General features: G+C 52.3%; 2 protein-coding genes across 4 annotated transcripts; one reads left to right on the forward strand and one right to left on the reverse strand.

Moving 5' to 3' along the window:
• Positions 1-217: 217 nt before the first annotated feature.
• On the reverse strand, positions 218-5042 carry LOC127028168 (thaicobrin-like). 3 transcript variants are annotated; one of them, XR_007767960.1, is made up of 4 exons: positions 3997-5042; positions 3775-3884; positions 608-3425; positions 218-489 (listed from the first exon to the last, which is right to left on the reverse strand). XR_007767960.1 is itself a non-coding variant. In XM_050913938.1 (3 exons), exons 2-3 carry the CDS (start codon positions 3830-3832, stop codon positions 2587-2589), a joined length of 579 nt encoding a protein of 192 aa, XP_050769895.1. In that variant the 5' UTR covers positions 3833-3884; positions 3997-5042; the 3' UTR covers positions 218-2586. The 3 variants fall into 3 exon arrangements, 2 of the variants coding, with proteins under 2 accessions (XP_050769895.1, XP_050769894.1); XM_050913938.1 differs by having other exon boundaries at positions 218-3107; XM_050913937.1 differs by having other exon boundaries at positions 218-3425.
• Positions 5043-6372: 1330 nt separating this feature from the next.
• Positions 6373-15644, forward strand: LOC127028166 (butyrophilin subfamily 1 member A1-like). Its single transcript, XM_050913936.1, has 11 exons — positions 6373-6621; positions 7301-7405; positions 8510-8857; positions 9418-9699; positions 10754-10858; positions 11458-11478; positions 12119-12139; positions 12783-12803; positions 13257-13277; positions 13711-13743; positions 14215-15644. The coding sequence occupies exons 2-11, from the start codon at positions 7321-7323 to the stop codon at positions 14730-14732; spliced, it is 1455 nt and encodes a 484-aa protein (XP_050769893.1). The 5' UTR covers positions 6373-6621; positions 7301-7320; the 3' UTR covers positions 14733-15644.
• Positions 15645-16072: the final 428 nt, after the last annotated feature.

Here is a 16072-nt window from a genome sequence, read left to right on the forward strand (position 1 = left end):
ACTCACCCCAGTCCTTTAAAATAAAACTGTGCTGCAACACAGCAATCTGCCCAGGACGAGGAGAAGAAAAAGCAGCGGCAGCCAGAACAGTGTAAAAGAAACAGAAAACCCAGAGAAAGAGGGCTCACCCTGTTTTAACAGGGACGGCTTTCATTCGCAGCTGCTCAGAACGTACCGAATCTGAGCAGGATTTGTTTGAAGCATCTCTGACGCAGACTAGCGTTGAGAAAAAACTGTTTATTGAGTTGCCTCCACTGCCCGTCGCTGCAGCCTGTTCCCCCGGGCACAGGGAGGATCACGTAGGTCTGATCAACACCCTGCTCTGCCTTTGCTGCCAGGACAGGCCCCACCTTGGTGCTGACGAGACCGTGGGCTTCGTGAGTTCCCCGCTGGCCTCCATGCCCGGCCACCGACCGGTGCGGCAGCGGGTCGACTGCCGGCCCCATGCCTTTGCTTGGTCGCAGCTGTGACGCGCCGTCCACGCAGGCTCTGGGTATGGGACAAAAACTCCTGGCTGAGGTTGTCTTCCTGAGACGTGCCCCTTAGAGGGCCCATATTAGTCTGGCCTTGCTTTTCAAGGACCTCTGCGTTCCTGAAGACTTCCTACCTGCAGTGGCACCAGAACGCAGAGATACCTCTTGCACAAGAAGAGCGCTGAATGTAAACTCCTGTGAGTCTTCATGGTGCGATCCTACATGAAATTGTTGTATTTCCTACCAAAACGCTGCAATTATGCAACTCAGCTGCCAAAGAGTTGGGGTTTTTTTATTATTATTTTTGGGGGGGGGCACAGCAAAGAGGAACCCATTAAACCTTTTCTCACCCTCCAAAACACAAAATTCCAGTGAAGAGGATCCAGGGCACCCATCTGTTGAGAAACCCAGCTTTCCTCCGGTCTCACCCTGCCTGCATCAGGGTGGCTAAGCTGGCTTTCAGAAAGCAATTTCCTTTTCTTGGTTGAGGTAGGTGTTCCTCACCACACGGGACAAGTCCTTTGGGGTGTTTCCCATGACAAGGAGGGTGCTCTGTGCTTCAAAGAGACCCCTCACGTTTCAGGATTGGTTTTGGGACTCTGCAGGTATGTGTGTGCTCGTGGCTGGGATCTCTCCGCAGGACCCGGGGCTCCGGGCACCAGGCAGCTGGTCGGCACGCAACTCGGCCGCCTCCTTGGCTATTCTCCAGAGATGCGAGGACCAGACCCCATGGCATTGGAGGAGACCAGGGACACCAATGCTGTTGCCTGTGCCCAGCTGCCACCACAAAGGTGACGAGTTGGCACTAAGAGGGTCCAACCAGCAATGTAGCTGGAGAAGAAGGAATCCAGGCTGGACCCAGGCAATGTTCCCCTTCACCTACATTCACCTTTTCTTCTCCTAAGAGCAGGAGTTAGCAGGAGAGGACAAAGCAAGGTCCCTGGGAGTGGGGACCCCCCACCTTTTCCAGGTCTAGCATGTCCTTTGAACGTCATTTCCTCAAAATCCCAGTTCTCCGGAGCAGATCTACAGCTGGAAGGCATGTCCTCTGAGGAGCGGCTGAGCACTCTGGGTTTGTCTTGTTTGGAGAAAAGGAGGCTGAGGGGCGACCTCATTGCTCTCTGCAGCTTCCTGAGGAGGGGACGTGGAGAGGGAGGTGCTGCTCTCTACTCCCTGGGATCCACGCGTCATGCGTGGGAATGGTTCAAAGCTGCGCCAGGGGAGGCTCAGACGTAACATGAGGAAGCATTTCTTTACCGAGAGGATGGTCAAACACTAGAACAGGCTTCCTCGAGAGGTGGTCGATGCCCCAAGCCTCCCCGCGTTTAAGAGGCATTTGGACAATGCCCTTAATAACATGCTTTAACTTTTGGTCAGCCCTGAAATGGTCAGGCGGTTGGACTAGGTGATCGTTGTAGGTCCCTTCCAACTGAAAGAGTCTAGTCTAGTCTATGTGAGGAGAAGGAGACCTTGATGAGGGGAGATCAGAGAATGGCAGATCTGTGGGAATTGCCTCGCCTGTGGACTTCAGACACTTCTCAATTTCTTGCTTACCTTCCTTGGCTGCCCCTGTAGCTTTTACTAGTGCTCTGCTGCAAGAAATGTGTTTAATGCACATGTCAGTGAGAACTGGAAATAAGGCAAGGAGAGGCTTTGGATGTATAGAGAAGATAAGCGTTATCATGAGCTCCAGCATCCAGCTATGTTTGGAGGTTTTTTTTAACTTGGTCATTAAGCTTAATTGAAAAAAGCCAGAGACACTACTCCAGCACCTTTTAAGGAGTTTTCATGGCCTTGTACAGAGCCGCTCTTCAGCACCCCAGCACTGATGCCACTTCTCTGCCCTGGGGCCACCTGGCACCAAGCTCCTCTGTGCACCAAATCTCTGTGCTCCCCGTTGTCTCTGCAGTCCCAGCTGTGGGGTGGAGGGGATGAAGTAGGCTCTTTGGTGGCATCCGTCTCCAAGACCTGCCAGTCCTCCCACTTAGTGGCCAGAGGAACCACGCGAGGAGAAGCCAGCAGGACACAGGACCCTCCCAGTTCCCAGCACCAAGACCCAAGATGATGGTGTTCACCTTTCCAGTCTCCCCCTGTCACCCGCGCTCCCTCCATGTCAGGGGCACAGCTTGAGCCACGAGTCCATCCCCACCCAGAGCCACGGGCGTAGCCTCTCCCCGGGATGTGAAGCCAGGCAGAAAGCAAAGATTGGGGCTTTGTTTTCGGTATCAGCAAATGCCACCTGCCTGGCTGTAAAGTCCAGGCAGACCTGGATGGCCCTGGGGAGGCAGGCGAGGTGCAGGGGGGTCCAGTCAGGGTCAGTGAAAGCATGGTATTGTCCAAACCACTGCCCCACGGCCCAGATCCCCTCCTGGGGGTTAAAACTGAGGACCCCCTTCCTCCTGACAGACTCCTGGGCCACCCCCACAGCCCACCAGTCCCCCGCCTTGGCCACCTCCACCTCCCAGCAGTGCCTCCCTGCGGCGAAGCCCTGGCTGCCCAGCACGCACGGCTCCGTGTCAAACCGCTCGGGGTTGTTGGGCAGCGAGGTCCACTCGTCCCCCCGTCCCACGCCTCGCTGGTCGCCAGCCAGGATGAGGAAGGGGTTGGCGGTGTCTGGGTCCAGGGTCACGTCGGCTGGGGACAGAGGAGGAGAAGCTGCTCGGGACAGGCAGCCCCAGGGGTGCGTTGGGGCTGCATCCATCCCAGCAGAAGAAGGGACGGGGCGATTTCCTTTCCCCTGCCCAGAGATGTCCAGCATGGGGTGGGAAACCTCCTCGTGCTGGACGGCCCCAGCCTCAGTGCTGCCCTGATCCTGCCCTTGCTCCTGATCCAGGAGCTTCCATGCGATCCCTGGCCGAGGAGACCTCAGTTTCCGGGAGGAGGATGCGCCTGAGTGGATGGGTGCACATCGGCTGTGCAGACACCTGCACCTCAGCGTGGGTGTCTCTAGTGCTGCAAGAGCGAAACAGGCATGTCTGGGCACAAACCAGTGCAGACCGTGATAGACATTACCCCAAGACCAATAACCCGTGGCCCCAAATTCCTGTTTCTTTCTGTGGGCAATGGAGAGAGCCAAGGATGGCAGCTCAGGTGTCTTTGGTGGTGGTGGTGGGTCTACAGCTAAGCACGAGGAATTCAGCTGGGGGTGTTGCAGCCACCAAGTCTCAACCCCATGACAAGCCCAGGCTGGGAGAAGCCCCAGGTGCTTTGACCCTAAATAGCTCTTCCACAGCAGAAGCAAGATGCATTTTTCTCCTCGACAGAGGACAGTTCCCCCTCCTCTTCCCTTCTGAAAACTCACCTCTTCCACTCATCTCCTCCACCTCATTGGCCAGGGTCTCACTCTCGTCTCTCTCCATCCTGGATACCAGCGTGTCTGCAGAAAATCAGCGGGAGGGGAGGCAGGATTCCCTGTTGAAAGTGGAAATTGCGAGACTCGGAGACTGCCAAAGATGATAAAGCAGCAGAAGGAATGATGGGAAAGTCACAGCATTCAGGCACTTTTTAGACAGCCAGCGCTCACCTGCAGGCTGACTCCAGGAAAGGAGGTTTTGGATGGGTCTGAAGGTCTTCAGTCTGCTCTCCACTCCCCTGATCTCATCAGCTCGTGGCTGGCCTGGGCTTGCACAGCATTTCCAGCTTGTTCGAGCGAGCAGATCAAAGTCCAGAGGGGCTGGCTGGCCCGGAGAGCACAGCTGGGAGTTCGGCACCTTCGCCTCTCTGGGGGGGATCGCACCACGGGAGCTTCCACCTCCTCTCCTCTTGGCAACCACCTCCCATGCCCTGAAGCTGCCGGCAGGCATGTGACCTCATCTAACACTTGAATTTGGGAGTTCCCTCTTGATGTTCCTGAAGTGCCCCCGTCCTGTTTGCATCACAGGATCTGCTGCATCTCCCCTCCCTTCGGCCAGCTGCAGGTGGGTGATAAGAGCCTGCTGCACCACTGGAAGAGGCTGTATCTTCCTGCGCCACGATGCTCAGAGCCCTCCTGGGTCAGCAGCACCACGTGCACCTCCAGCCTGGTGGGATGTCACTTGGGGACACCAGCCACAGACCAGTGGCCATGCTCTGGGTGTCCAGGCTGCGTACTGTGATGAGGGAAGAGGTCTGGCTCCTTACAGGCGCTGCTTGCCCGGATTTGTCATGCTGCCAATGGGTTTGCAGGGCACGTGTTGCCTCGATTGCTCAACTGGTAAATGGGGGACAGCAGGTACTGGGCTTTGCATCCCACCTCTCTGTTCTCCAGGCAGCTTTTCATATGCCCAGGGGTGATGGCCTCACCGCTGCCCGTAAGGAACCTGGGAGGTGGCACCCACTCGGCTTTGTCACAGCCCTCTGAAAGCCACCGGTTGAGCACAAAATAAAGCGGAGTGCAAGGGGACCTGCTGCCAGATGGCTCTGCTGCCTGGCGCTGGGACAGGGGCCTGGGAAGGCAGGACTGGGGACAGCCTGGCTCAGCAGGGACCGTTCAGTCAGGGACCGCTGTCGCACGGTGGCATGGGCATGGCACGGTGGGGGCTGCTGCTCGCATCCAGTGTATGCAGGCAGCTGCTGCTGAACGTCCCGTCTGCAGGGTCAACATGTGTCCCAGAGACAGACAGACAGACACACTCTCTCTCCCCCCACCCCTTCCCCTCTCCCCTCCCTCTCCCCCTGCCCTCTCCCTCTCCTTCCCTCCCTCCCTCTGACACGGCCGGTCACACAGCCTGCCGCAGGCAAGGGGCTGCCTTCAGCAGCACCCACCTGCAGGACCCCATCACCCACCAGCACAGGCAGCCACGTCCCCTCCTCCTGTGGGGCTGGCAGAGGCAGGAGGTCACTAGTGCGGGCACACACGCGACACTCTCTGGGTTCACGGGCACATTTGCAGATCCCTCAAGCAGCGGCACGGCCCCTCTGTCCACCCGGTAGCCCTGCCTGCACCCCGGGCCCGCTGACCCTCTCCCACGGGTCCCCAGCCTGCCAGCTGGTCCAGCTCGATGCTCGCTGCAACCGCACTCACACTCATCCCACATGCGCCCCACACTCGTGGGCCCCCAGACACCAGCGTGGACCCTCCACCTGCCTGATACCCCTGCCTGGACCTAGGGACTCCGACTCACCAGCTAGCCAAGCTCACTGACTGGCTCCGTTTTACCGGCGACTGGTCGCTTTTACACCCCTTTCTGCCTGTCCCACACCTCGTCCTCCCCGATTCCCTTCCGCTGCGCATGCCTTTAGCTGTTCACATACTTCCACTGACACCCCCCAGTGTCTGCGACCCTCAGCTTTGCATCCTTACAGTCACAAAAGCCAGGCTGGCCCTCCCTGAAGTGATGCCCGCAGATTTGTGATAGCCCATCGATTAGCGTGAGTGATGAGGTTGGTTTATTATACTTATCTCCGCTATCACTTGTTGGCCAGGTCTGTGTCTCTGTGTGCTTCCTTTATCGCCTCCCTCTTCTCCTTGTCATCCTTTTGGCAGGGTCTCTGATCAGGTGCCTTTACCTGCGCAGATGCTCTCACCTCCCACGTGTGCCCACGCTCCTTGCTGGGGACGGGAGGGTGCGGGACCCGGCTGGGCTGAGCACCCGCTGGGGCTGCCTTCGTGACACATCTCAGGGCAGCAGCTTTCCCGGAACAAACCGTCCTCGACGGCCTCACCTCTTGACCGGGGCGGGAATTGCTTTTAAGCAATTTTTAAGCTAGTGCTGGGCTTTGCTCCCACCCCGGCACCGCCTCTGGGTGCAAATCCTGGCTCCGTCACCTCCCTCCTTCCCACTGCCTCTGGGCTTTTCGCCGGGGACGTGCAAACTGCTGCCAGTATCCATCCCCTCCCAAGTCCGGGGAGAGCCGTGGGAGGAGGCTGCGATACGCAGCCGTGGAGGGTGTCTGCAGCAGGGGCGTGCCTGTGGATGTTGCCAGAAGAGCATTTCCAGACAAAAGCATTGCCAAAAAACCCCTAAGTCACTCAGCAACTTTCATTTTTGAGCGGAGGCAGCGCAGGAGGAAACTGATAGCAGGCTGGGACGCAGAGTGACGTTTTTATTTGTTTCTTGGACAGGGAAAAGCTTAGCTCGAATCGGGATGACCCCTCTGGATGCACCGGGTGACGGCTGAGTAGCTCCTGCCCCAGCCCAGAGCCCAGGAAGGAGCTTGGGGCCTCCAGGTACGTGTCGTCTCTCGGAAAGCTGCAGGTTGAAATCACTTTCTGCCATCTGCCAAAATGGGTCATGGATTTCACCTCTCGTGAACAAAGCCAGGACTACGTCAGAGAGTGATAAGAGGGTTTTAGGGGGGGTTCAGAGCAGGGCCAGGTCCCATCTTGGCCGGGTGTTGAATTAGTGTTTTGGTTATTGTGCTTTCCCTGGTCTGAGACCCCTGCCCTCGCTGCGGTGGCAGGGGATGTGCTACCGAGTCCCGAGTTTGTCCCGCAGGAGAAGCGCGCAGCCCCAGCTCCATGTGCATTTGGTCTGGGTTTCTCCTTCTCGTCCTGCACCTTTCCGTCTCTTTCTTACAGCTGGATAAGAAAAGCAAAGGCTCCATATTAAAACAACTGCCACTTTTTCATGGAATTAGAGGAGATGTTGCAGCTTGTCCTTTGTTTCCCCATGGGAAATTCCTACAACTTTTTATACCAGTCGGGTAGTTTGTATGTAAAGCACCAAGCAAATTCAGGCTGATGATGGAAAACCGATTTCAACCTTCAGCACCTGAGGCTCTTCCCTAGACATCATAAAAAGAGGCTGCAATCAGCAATAAACCCCTTTAAAAGTGAATTCTGCTTTTTTTTGTATTCCCTTGTTTCTTCTCCCTTTTGCCCTTTCCCTCTCCTTCCTCGTCTCCAGGTTGTGCTCCAGCGAAGAGGATGCTCTCCGGTTTCCACCTCCGCTGCTCTCTGCCGGCTTTTATCATTTATGGTTTAGTTCTCCAAGTTCACAAGCTGCAGTCAGGTAGGGATCCCCCTGGTTCTTGCTGATCCCTGTGGCATTGCTTCCAGCCTGAATATTTTCCCGGCTTCCAGTGCAGCAACTCCCCGTGAATGGCAGAGCCCAGAGCAGGATGAGACCCTTTGCCATAAACCTTGTCCGCTTCTGAGAGCGCCAGCATCCTTCTGGATGCTGGTTTATTACCTCCGGCCGTGTCAGCGCAGGCATTCGCACAACCTCGCTGAACTCAGGCGGAGATTAGATGATGCCGATGAGTTGATTATAGTTTGCTGCCATTTCCCTCCCTGCTTTCCCCGTTCCCAGCACAGTCCCAGCATGTCATTGCTTTACTGGGCTGTGTCCAGGGTGTGCTGGACCCTTTGCAGAACCAATTCAATAAAGGGAAAAAAGAACAACAAAAATCTATTAGAAAATATTCTGGGCTCTTTTTTTCTGTTAGATTGCTGACCTGAAGCAGCTTCTTCAAGGCCGCCCTGGCAAAAGGATGCAGCACAACAGTTGACTCAAAAGTTACCTTGCCAAAAAAAAGTTGATTTGCTTTTGTTTTCCTTCAACCAGAAACCACTTTCTCTGTGAGTGGAGTGGCCAGCTTATTAATAAGCCTTTTTTTTTTAATTTGCAAAGATGCCCAGAGCACCTGAGATGTTTTTATTTTCTCTTGTAATAGGTGCGAATAGCTGAGGAAATTTGAGTTTTATTTGTACCCAAGTTGTCTGCTTTCTCCGGCCAACCACCCAGAAACCTTCCAGCCGCTTCCTTCGTTCCTTATCCTGCTTTCTCCCCACCCTGAGCAGCATGGGCAGCACTTGTCCCCTTGAGAACAAACCATCTTTTAGGGATTTGAAGAACTTTCCCGCTAGCGCAGGACAGGGAAGCAGAGGAACGGGTGGTGGCCTGGCCCCAGCCTGCTCAGCGTGCTGCATGGCAGGGGTCCCTCTCCCAGCCCTCCCCTCAATGCCTCGTCTCCCCTGGCAGGGTTACGCTGCCAACGCGATGGCACGGCACGGCAGCACGCGAACCGTGCGGAGCAGCATCCGCTGGTTTTCCGAGCTCAGTCGCCACAGCAAACTCATGGTTATTTCTTCTTCCTCCGGGGGTTTCTCCCAGCTCCGCTCACTGTGATGGGACCCCCCGGCCCCATCACCGTGGCCATGGGCAAGGACGTGGTGTTGCCCTGCCGCTTCTCCCCAGAGCGGAGCACACAGGACATGGAGGTGATCTGGTTTCGGGAACAATTCTCGCCCTTTGTGCATCGCTACAAGGACGGCCAGGACCAGTTCGGGGAGCAGATGCATCAATACCAAGGGCGCACCGAGCTGTGGAAGGACGGCCTCGCCAAGGGCAGTGTGGACTTGACAATTTTGCATGTCCAACTGTCTGATGGAGGGAATTACACCTGCTTTGTTCGCCATGACTCAAGTTATGATGAGGCTGTGGTGGAGCTGAAGGTGACAGGTCTGTAGTCCGTCTCCCTGGCACCTCTAATTTACTTGCTCGTAGCCAGCGCTCTTCTTCCCTGTCCTTCTTCCCAGAAGCAATTTCCGGTGGATGCTTTGGAAATAGGGTTTTATTAAGTAAGTCCCATGGTTGAAAATACCAAGAATGTCTCAGAGAGGTAAAACTGCCTACTGGGCGGCCGTAAGGAGCTTGTGAGACATGCTACCTACTTCTGAAGTGTTCTTGATATTGTTTTCTTCATATAAGTGGGTGTAAGAAAAAAATTTGGCATTGAGTAATAAAGTAAGAATGTCTTGGTTCGTGCTTTTATATTTTAATATCCAGGCCTGCAGATTATTTTGCTGCAGTAGTAGCCTCTAGAGCAGATCTTTGAGTTATGTGAAAAAGACTGCAAGAAACGTCCTGACTCCAGGTGACACTTGTCTTTTAAAAAAACCTAGGATTTGTCTATGTTGAAGTTTAGCCCTTCTTGTCAGGGAGAGGAACAGCCAGGCCACCTTATTCCCCCGATATCCGGCATCTCGCAGCATCACCTGGGGGTCTCTCTTTTCCCGCAGCCACCGGCTCTGCCCCGCTCATCACGCTGGAGCGCTACCAGGACGGGGGGATCCGGGTGGCCTGTCACTCGGCCGGCTGGTACCCGCAGCCCCAGGTGCTGTGGCAAGATCCCCACGGGCGGCATTTCCCATCCCTCTCCAAAAAAGTGACCCAGGACGCGAGCGGACTCTTTGCAGTGGAAAGCAGCATAATCCTCACCAGGGGCGTGAACGAGAAACTCTCCTGCTCGGTCCAACATGCCCTGCGCAGCCAAGAACGGACGTCAGCTTTTTACATATCAGGTGAGCAGAGGACGAGGGCATCGCCCTGTTAACCTTTCCGATGGAGCTGTGCTCAGAAAGCGCCGCCGGCAGAAAATCTCAGGTGCACCTTGCAGGCTGTGTGTTCGGTGCATCAAGTGTATTTTGCACGCTGCGTGTGCAAACAGCTGCGGCTTTCGGCAGCGTTTGTGCAGGTGTGCTGCCAAAATTCACCAGTTCCGTCTTGAAGTGTGGGGTTAGGGGGGGAAAAAGACAACCGTCATTGTAGCAGAGTTTCTATAGACACCTGGATTAAACACAAACATTCACAACACTGGAACCAAACAAAAAAGGAGAAACCAACCCGTGCCCTTAGTCTCACCTGCTGTGAAATCCTGTTCTCCTGGTTTGGTATGAGAAATAAATCATTGTGTCTCATTTTAGCATCTGCATGTATTGAATATATTTTTATTTTTTCCTTGTCACACAGAAAAGCTCCTTTTTTACTGCAAGGTTGATTTGGGGCGGGGAATATATCAGAACAGAGGTGCAGTGGTGAACTGGACTGAACATACACCAAACCGCACCACAGTGTCATATCCTTTTCAGCTGCATCCTGTTCCTTTTTTACTTTGGGAATGAACAATTTTGGGAGACTTTATTTCCCGGGGGGGCCCGTACCTTTCTCCTGGTGATACTGCTCTGCACTGGGGTGTTGCTGTATTTGTTACCCTGTTTCTGATCCTATGTTGCCTAATGAAATACAATTTTTTTTTTCCAAAGGAGAAGAAAGCATGCTTTAACTAGAAATAATTTGGTTAGAAATCCATTTTCGCTTTAAAAATCCCCCACAATGTATGCAGACAAAATGTCATCAGCCTCGGACAAGTGCTGAATTGCCAAAATGGATTTTTTTTTTTAAATACTGTTTTTTGTTGGTTTGTGGAGTCCCGTCAGGAGCTGATTTTCACTCTCGATGGGATTCAGGCCTGCTTGGGAGGAGCTTGTATGAAATAAATAGAAATAATCCGCTTCCTGTTGCTTGCTTAGGTTACTTGCAGAGTAACCCAGCCCCTTTGGGGATTTTATTTTTCAGATCCCTTTTTCCAAAACGCCCATCCTTGGATGATCGCCCTGGGCGTGGTCCTGGCTGCTGTGGTCGCTCTCCTCATTATCGCTGCCTATCTATTGAAAATTAAAGGTATCATCCTGGCGCGGTGTTTGGGGAAGGGGGCTGGGCGGCTGTCCTATTCGGCTGCCTCTGCTTTTGATGGACGAGTGAGTTTGAGAAATGCCCCGATGGTGCCGGAGTCTTGTCTCGGTGTCTCGGACAGACGTACGGTGCCAGGGAACTTAAAGACCCAGGGATTTAATTTCTGGCAAGCAAAGAAAAGCTGTTTCTCCAACACAAAGGCTAGCAAAGAAGGAAGTGGGCCTTAAAGCAGCGCGAGCCAGCCGTTCCTCTGCCCCGGCTGAGGGTGCATTCTGCCCGCAGAAATGGAGCAATAATTTGCCTCGCCCTGCAAAAAAACCCTGGCACTTTTGGGGGCCTGGCAGGGCTTCCTTTCCTTCTGAAAGACCCCTCTGGGGGTAACTAATACGGAGGAATGAAGGAAACTGAAATCCTGTATTTCTGACCAAAAGGAGACGGAGCCGGTGGGTCGTGCAGGCACCGCAGCACTTCCAGACCCCACGGCCTTTCTGCCTTGCAAGTGGCTGTGACTCCTGCTGTGGTTTAATCAGTGCTCTTTGGAAGGGATGTTTTTAAAAATTACTTACATTTCTTTCTTTCCTTCGCAGGAACGCATGAGAAAAAAATAGGTAAGCTTTACTTTCCATTTTCCAGAAATTGGAGAATTCCCTCAAACGGAAGAATTTCTGGGGGATGTGGGGGAGGGAAATGGTTTGGCGAGCGGCTATAGAAAATTGTGAAATTAATTTATGAAATTATGAGATGATGTTGTAATTTTAAGGAAAAGCATTGCAGAACCAAAGAAAGCGTGAACAGATGTTGTAGCAACAGTGAGCTTTGCTTTTCAAAGGGCTCTCAAGGTTCTTTCCAAAGCTGGAGGAAGCTTCGGGGTAGCACATTTCATTTTGCAGGGGCCTCAGCTTTGTCTCAGCACTAAAAAAACACAGGGGCAGGATGGTTAGGTAGCACCGAAGGTGAAATTTAACCCCATGCTCCTCCCTTGTTGATGCAAACCTGCCCCTTCACCGCTGCCCTGGAGCTGGAGCCCTTGCTCGGATCTCCAGCAACGCAGCGCTGGCCTCTGCCCAAGGTGGGTTCAGGGAGGGTGGGCAAGATCGCCAAATGTCTTGAGAAGAAAGGTCTTGAGTTGCTCCTGGGTTGAAGCTTTTCCATCGTGAGCGATTTCCGCCTCCTCCCCACCCCACCAAGTGTATCGGGGCAAAAGGAATCGGCTTTGGTGGTGACGCTCTGTTCTGGTTTTCTTTTCAGCGACGCACGAGGCAGCACTGCGTAAGTCTCGCTCCCCATCTTCCTGGTGAAATCCTCTGTGAAAACTTTCAGACTTTTTTATTCATCCTCTCATTCTGTCCAAATGTTCTTTTTAGGCAGATACTTTACTTCCCCCTCCCCTGAGCCCCTAATAGTGTGAAAATTCACTCTGTAAAGTCGTTAGGATTTTTTCCCTGAGTGGCTGTCACTTTCTTTTTAATTTAAGTAGTGAAATAGTGCTGAAAAGTTATTGGGTTTTAGGGGAAGATTATGGAAACCTAAGCTGTTGAGAATTTTCTTATAAAAAAGTAGCTTGGTTACCAAGAGATTAAAACCAACAAAAACACTTGAAAAGGGCACATGTTTTTATTTGTTTGTTTGCTTGCTTGCTTGTAGCTCATAGAATTGCCAAGGAATAGTCCTTTGGCTATTAAAAATGAGCTCTTGCTAAATTGGTGCCAGTGCAGGGGGAAATAAATGATGGGGAAAATAAATACAGGTCAGCTCACTCGGGAATCATGAGCATCCTTGCAATCAGAGTGCAAATCAGCGCATCTGCCCCCTTCATCACAGCCTCTCCTCACCTCTGTGGTCCTTTAGCTGGGGTCCCAGGGAAGGGACTGTGTCAAATAGTAACTCGTGTGTGTTTCTGTTTGTTGTTCAGGGGACCGTGATGCAGAAATTGGTGAGTCTCCTTCTCTTCCTTACAAAGGATTTTTTACAGAGTCTGTATAGGGTGGCGGTCTTTTGTTTCATTTACACTTTTAAAGTGTGAAGTGAACGAAAGAGTGGTTGGGGGATAAGGGGGAAAGGAGAGAGTGAATTTGAGAATCAAAAAATTAAAGATCATTGAAGATGGTGTCTGGGGTTGGGGATGGATGACTGCAGCGGTGGCGCAGGCAGGGTGAGAGTGCCCTGCGACAGGTCGCCTTGTAGGCGAGGGACCTCCCAGAGCCCTTTTCCTGCCCCAGACTGGGGCAGGACAACCTGCACCATCACCTGCAGAGCAGAGCTCCAGGCTGGGGGTGGGAGCGGGCTTTGCATTGCCGAGTCTTAGCAGAAACCCGCGGTTACGGGAGAGGTTATACCCAAATCAATATCCCACAACCCATTGGTGCTGATTTATCTTCTTTTTCAGAGAAGCAAGCTGAAGAACTGGGTGAGTATCGTTCTCCTTCCTACATGGGAGACTTTTCAGTTGGGCCATTTTCTCATCTGGGTTTTGCACATATGCCCGCGTTTTGATTTTCCTTTTGGGAACAGAAGAGGTAGCAAATACTGAGCTCATTTCAGAAATGTTATTTTCCTTTGCTCTTTATGAGTTTTCAAGCTATTGTCTGTAATCCTTCTATACGAAGAAGAAAATTCTTTCAGTTTTCAAAGAAAGTACAAACAGACTATAAATATATGTCTGAATCGGGACAGGCAGCGTGATTATATTTGTAGAAAATGGATGGAGCCCTTTCACGTAGCTGGACATTGACGTTTTGAAGCTACATGCTGTGAGATGACTTTCACAAATATAATGAGCTAATCCGGTACACGTGTGTTCAGATTACCTCTCATCTGTGGTTTTTTTATTTTTTTTAAAGCATGGAGAAGATATGCAGCGCCTATAAAAGAAGGTAATTAAAGTTTAGTCTTTCAGGCTGCTGAATCATCTTCCCTGCTTTAATCTCCCTTCCTGGTAGTTCCCCTCCCGCAGTGATGCTGGTGGGACCAGGGATGCTTCTGCCAACCCTCACTTTACAGGAGGAAGCGTAGTACTCAGACCCGTTGTGCATTTGGTGCATGCCCCAGTTTCAGACAAATCTGGAGAGTCCTGGTCCTCAGTGAGCAGTGCTGGTCACATTTTAGAGACATGGGGACTTCTTCAGCCTGGGGGTCTGCTGACGATCCTCCTCCCTCTCTGCTCAATGTCATCTCTCTGCTTCATTTTGGGTTCCTTGCACTAATATTGTTACTTTGTGCAGCTTCCCATGCCACAGTCTGCCTGCTACCAGTTGCACCCTTTTTCTTCTTCCTTATGCAGCCCCAGCAAAGATCTCTCCTGGGGTGAGCTCTGCCCTGATGTGTTGACTCCATCTCTCCTGCAGTGAAGGTGGTTCTGGATTCAGACACAGCCCACAGCGCCCTTGTCCTGTCTGGCGACTGCAAAAGTGTGAGACGAGAAGACATGTGGCAGAACGTCCTCGACATCCCTGAGAGATTTAGCCTGTGGCGCTGCGTGCTGGGCTGTGATGGCTTCACCTCAGGGAGATACTACTGGGAGGTGGAGGTGGTGGATGCTGGAGGATGGACTGTGGGCGTCTCTAGAGAAGATGTGAAAAGGAAGGACGATATTGAGTTTAAACCGGAGGCGGGCATCTGGGCAGTGGGGCAGTGGGCAGGGCAATTCCAAGCTTTCACGTCCCCTAATCGCACTCTTCTTCCTGAAATCCAGGCTCCCAAGCGGATCCGGGTCTCTCTGGATTATGGAGAGGGACGGGTGGCATTTTTCAGTGTTGACGAGGAGATTCCCATCTTCACGTTTCCACTGGTGTCATTCGAGGGGGTAAAAGTCTACCCTTGGTTCTGGCTGGGTCCTGGGACGTGGCTCAAAACGTGGCCCTGATGAAGAGGAGGGAGTAAGAGAAGGCTTTTTTAGGGGACCTCGGGAGTTCAGACTCACAGAAGGATTTAGGTTGGAAGGAACTTGTGGAGGTTTCTGTTGCAACCACCTGCTCACAGCAGGGCTAACCTCAAAGCTGCCTTAGGTGTCTTTGGACCTTGTGCAGCTGAATTGTGTAGGATCTGCAAGGGTGGAGATCTCGTTACCTCTCTGTACCTCTGTCCTGGTTCTGCACCTCTCTCAAGGGGAAGAATTAACCCTTTATGTTTGGTCAGAGTTTCCCCAACTTTAACTCGTGACTGTTGCCTTTCATCCTTGCTCTCCACCTGTTGAACAACACTTCCACTGAAAAGACACTCCCACAACAGGGATCGCTTTTTAAATGTACAGAATGAAGTTACTTCAGCGGGATTTGTCTGTATGTGTGTGTCCTGGTTTCAGCTGAGATGATAGAGTTAATTTTCGTCTTAGTAGCTGGTTGTCCTGGTTTCGGCTGGGACAGAGTTAATTTTCTTCTTAGTAGCTGGTACAGTGCTGTGTTTTGGATTTAGTGTGAGAATGATGTTGATAACACTCCGATGTTTTAGTTGTTGCTAAGTAGCGCTTATCTTCAGCCAAGGACTTTTCACTTTCCCATGCTCTGCCAGCAAGCAGGTGTGCAAGAAGCTGGGAGGGAGCAGAGCCGGGGCAGCTGACCTGAACTAGCCAAAGGGCTATTCCATACCATGGAACGTCATGCCCAGTATATAAACAGGGGGAGCTGGCCGGGCGGCGCGGATCGTGGCTCGGGAACTAACTGGGCATCGGTCAGCGGGTGGTGAGCAATTGCATTGTGCATCACTGGTGGTTTTTTTTTTGTTTGTTTGTTTGGTTTTTTCCCTTCCTCCCCTCCTTTTTTGTTATATTCCTTTTCATTACTATTATTATTATTATATTTCATTATTACTATTGTTAGTATTATATTTTACTTTAGTTATTAAACTGTTCTTATCTCAACCCATGAGTTTTACTTTTTTTTTCCCCTCTTTCCTCCTCCTCACCCCACTGGGAGGGGGAAGGGGGAAGCGGCTGCGTGGTGCTTAGTTGCTGGCTGGGGTTAAACCACGACACTGGTACAGTGCTGTGTTTTGGATTTAGTGTGAGAATACTGTTGATAACACATTGATGGTTTAGTTGTTGCTAAGTAGCGCTTATCTTAAGTTAAGGATTTTCAGTTTTCCATGCTCTGCCAGCAAGCAGGTGTGCAAGAAGCTGGGAGGGAGCATGGCCGGGACAGCTGACCCCAACTAGCCAAAGGGCTATTCCATACCATGGAACGTCATGCCCAGTATATAAACAGGGGA

This window comes from Gymnogyps californianus, unplaced genomic scaffold (genome assembly GCF_018139145.2).
Source record: "Gymnogyps californianus isolate 813 unplaced genomic scaffold, ASM1813914v2 HiC_scaffold_231, whole genome shotgun sequence".
Taxonomy (NCBI): Eukaryota; Metazoa; Chordata; class Aves; order Accipitriformes; family Cathartidae; genus Gymnogyps; species Gymnogyps californianus.